Below are 3,738 nucleotides of genomic sequence, written 5' to 3'. Positions count from 1 at the left end.
TTGGTTGCCTCCTACATGCCCCACACTGGAGATCAGGCATACAGCAGAGGCATACCCTGATCAGGAATCGAACCTTGACCTCCTGGTTCTTAGGTCGACGCTCAACGATGCCTGCTCGGCTGTAGCCAATCTAAATTGTGTCTTTCAACAAATGTCCAGAAGTGGAACTGCCTGTTTGAAAGTTTGTACATATTTTGATTGACTTTAGAGAGAGAGAGAGGGAGAGAGAGAGAAACATCGATGTGGTGTTCCACTGATTGATGCATTCATTGGTTGATTCTTGTATGTGCCCTGACCAGGGATTGAGCTCTGCAACCTGGGCCCGTTGGAAAGACGCTCTAACCCCTTACCTGGCCTGCGGGGTGAAAGTCTGTATACTTTAAGGCTTTCAGTAAATCTTGCCCAAGGACCCTTCGGCAGCAGAGCATGGGGGTCAAGTGTCTCCATTCTGGAATATGGCATTTCCCGCTATAGTATAGTGCCACTCACTCCGGGGAGCGGTTCCAGGCTGTGGTCCCATCCTCATGATGCCTTCTATTGGTTTGCAGATCCCCTGGATACAGAGCCATGGCCTTGTTCGACAAGGCCAATTGCCAGGCAGCGAGTTTAGTGCTCAACATCCTGGGATGGATCCTCACCATGGTTTGCACGGGTCTGGCCAATTGGCGAGTATGGTACATAGAGAGCAGTCCCGCCCCGCCCTGGGGGATGGCCTGCGTGGGCATGTGGAAGGTCTGCACTTACCAGCCCAACAGCCTGCAGAGCCGACCCATAGCGTGTCACCGCTACACCTACAGTGACACCTACCTGCCGCTGGATATCCGCATCGCTCAGCACCTGCTGCTGGCCGCCATCCTCCTCGGGCTCCTGGGGAAAGGGCTCATGGTCATGGGCCTGCGCAGAGTGTACACGGGACAGCTTCAGAAGGACACCACCGGCAATCTGTTCTTCGCTTCCAGAGTCCTGAGCATCATAGCTGGCACATTGATCTTCATTGCTGTGATCTCGAACAACCAGGCTGTGATAGATGAAGAGGGCATAGCCTTCCCGCCATCCTTCCACATCCCCTTCAGGCCCCATCGGCAGAAGATTGGCAGCACCGTGCCCCTGGCGGTCCTGGCTGCATTCCTGATGCTGTTGAGTGGGCTGCTTACCATCTCTTTCCAGCTGTCCCCCGACAACCAAGTGCACCCCGAAGTCTCACAAGTGTGAAAATTCTGGTTGCATAGCTTTGCACATCCACGATGAGCAGTTTATGGGGGTGAAGTATCTATGAAATAGGTCCAAGGATTCATGACCATGGCAAAGGTCATCTTGAGCAGCAAGTGACCATATCCTGCTCTGTGCAAATTGGGCTCATCGATTGGTTAAGGAACTTTCATTAAAAAAATTCTAAAGAAACCACATTGCACCTGTCTTACTGAATCTGGATTTTACTTATTATTGATTAAACTTGTGTCCTGGGCATGAAATTCATGCCCATTAAAATGGAATTAATTAGAGGAAATATTTTAATATTGATATTTGCCCTTTCTCTATAATAGAAATATCAGAGATGAAAGAAAATTAGTAAAGTGTATAGGAAAATATTCCTCCTGTCAGAGTCTGGGGCACACCACGGAACCCAGAGTCAAGTCGCCGCCCTCCCACATACGCCTCAAAATTTTGGGAGACCCAGACCCAGCCAGCCCGCCCTCCCATTGGGCTAGATCCAGACCTGGCTGGTCCCACCTTTGTCAAACCATGCTGGATGGGGGAGCGCAGCATCAGGTCTCCTGGCCCAGCGCCAGGGTTGGGACATGGCCTGAGGTCCCCCAGCATGGGCCATGGCGGGGCGTGTCCTGAGGTCTTCTGCCAAGCCCTGCCAGGTGGGAGGCATGGCCTGAGGTCCCCCAGCCCTGGCCCGGGCGCGAGTGTGGCCTGAGGTCTCCCGGTCTGGGCCAGGCAGTAGGCATGGCCAGAGGTCCCTTGTCAAGCTCCGCCAGATGGGGATGTGGCCTGAGGGTCCCCCTTCAAGCCCTGCTGTTTGGGGGATGCAGCCTGAGGTCCCCCGGCTTGGTGCCAGGGTGTGGGGCGGGGCCTGAGGTCCCCTGTCAAGCCCCATAGGGGCCCAGCCTCAGGTCTTGCTGATTGCTCGTTAAGGCTTTTTAAGGGAAATTGACCTATGCTGTGGGCGCAGCCATCTTGTGTTCCATAAACCCTGCCTCCGCTGTGGGCGCCGCCTTCTTTGTGGTGGAGATATGGTCAATTTGCATATTCCCTCTTTATTATGTAGGATAATCAATGCTATAGTCCTACAGTGTGGAAATGAGAGTTGCTAGGATTCTCACAGCTCCCTCTCAAACTCCCACTAAAAACAACTGACTTGACCTTCCATGGCCTGGCCCTAACACCTCTCCACCACATGCAATTCCCCACCTGTGCAAAAGCAGAAGAGCGGGAGGAATCCACCTTCCATTGCCGGACTCAGCAGTTACCGAGATTTTGCCATATTCGCTTTCTCTCACTTCCTTCCCTTCTTTTCCTCTACTTTGCTTTCTCCGAAGAACTTTAACACAAACCCCAGATGTCACGTTCCTTCATCCCCATGCACTTCAAAATTATTTTCTAAAAAAAAGGACATTTCCTTGCCTAACCATAGTATACCTTTAAACATAACAACTATCTATACTAATAAAAGCTTAATATACTAATTAGCCCAGACATCCTTCCGGACAAAGCAGGGGATGCGAGGGAAGCCCAGGTCCCAGTTGCCTGCTGTGGCCGGAGGAAAGCCCAGGTGCCTGCCTGCGGCCAGAAGGAAGTCTTTGTCCACGTGCCAGAGGGAAGTCGGTGCTGCCAGTGAAGGGAAGGAAGGCCTACACTTGCATGAATTTCGTGCATCGGGCCTCTAGTTTCTTATGAACATCAAATAAGTACCAGAATTTTAAATGCTTCAAAAGTAATTCTACACTTTTATTTCTTCATTTTGCATAAGATGTCCACTCTGCCTCTTAAGTCTTTATTTTTGTTTAGAGAGGGGAGCTCTATTTCTTTTAAAAAATATTTCCATTGATTTCAGAACAGAAGGGAGAGGGAGAGAGAGATTGAAACATCAATGATGAGAGACAATCATGGATTGGCTGCCTCCTACACATCCCCACTGGGGATCAAGCCCCCAGTCAGGAATCAAACCATGACCTCCTGGTTCCTAGGTGGATTCTCAACCACTGAGCCACACCGACTAGGCTGAAAAGAGCTTCTTCTCAAACAGTATTTAAGAAGTGGGATCACTGGGTCAAATGGCAGTTCCATTTTTAGTTTTCTGAGGAAACTCCATACTGTTCTCCACAGTGGCTGCACAAGTCTACATTCCCACCAGCAGTGCACGAGGATTCCTTTTTCTCCACATCCTCGCCAGCACTTGTCATCTGTTGATTTGTTGATGATTGCCATTCTGAATATGCAAATTGGCTATAACTCCACCACTCGGGGGGGGGGGGTGGGATGAGGGCATGCGACAAGGCATAGGGGAGGCTGGGGAAAGTCAATGCGGGAAACAAAGGAGATATATATACTACTATATGCAACACTTTAAACAATAAAAAAAAAAGATTCTATAATTTTTAAAAAAAGGTATTTAAGTCTCTGAGAGCACAGTGTTTAAAAATATTTCCCCTGGGGCAAAAGTCTATGAGCTATTCAAATATGTGTTCCGAAGACAGTGCCTGTGACCCTAGAATGGTCAATGGCACCTTT

General features: G+C 49.8%; 1 protein-coding gene across 1 annotated transcript; it reads left to right on the top strand.

Annotated features, from left to right (window-relative positions):
- Positions 1-567: 567 nt before the first annotated feature.
- Positions 568-1,212, top strand: LOC308239869 (claudin-34-like; the record flags this gene model as incomplete). Its single annotated transcript, XM_080652719.1, has 1 exon — positions 568-1,212. The coding sequence occupies one exon, from the start codon at positions 568-570 to the stop codon at positions 1,210-1,212; it is 645 nt and encodes a 214-aa protein (XP_080508845.1).
- Between the last annotated feature and the right edge of the window lie 2,526 nt (positions 1,213-3,738).

The sequence above is a fragment of the Plecotus auritus genome (assembly GCF_963455305.1).
Source record: "Plecotus auritus genome assembly, chromosome: X".
NCBI classification, from domain to species: Eukaryota; Metazoa; Chordata; class Mammalia; order Chiroptera; family Vespertilionidae; genus Plecotus; species Plecotus auritus.
The sequence above is the reverse complement of the archived record's forward strand: the minus strand, read 5'-3'. Positions and strand labels throughout refer to the sequence as shown.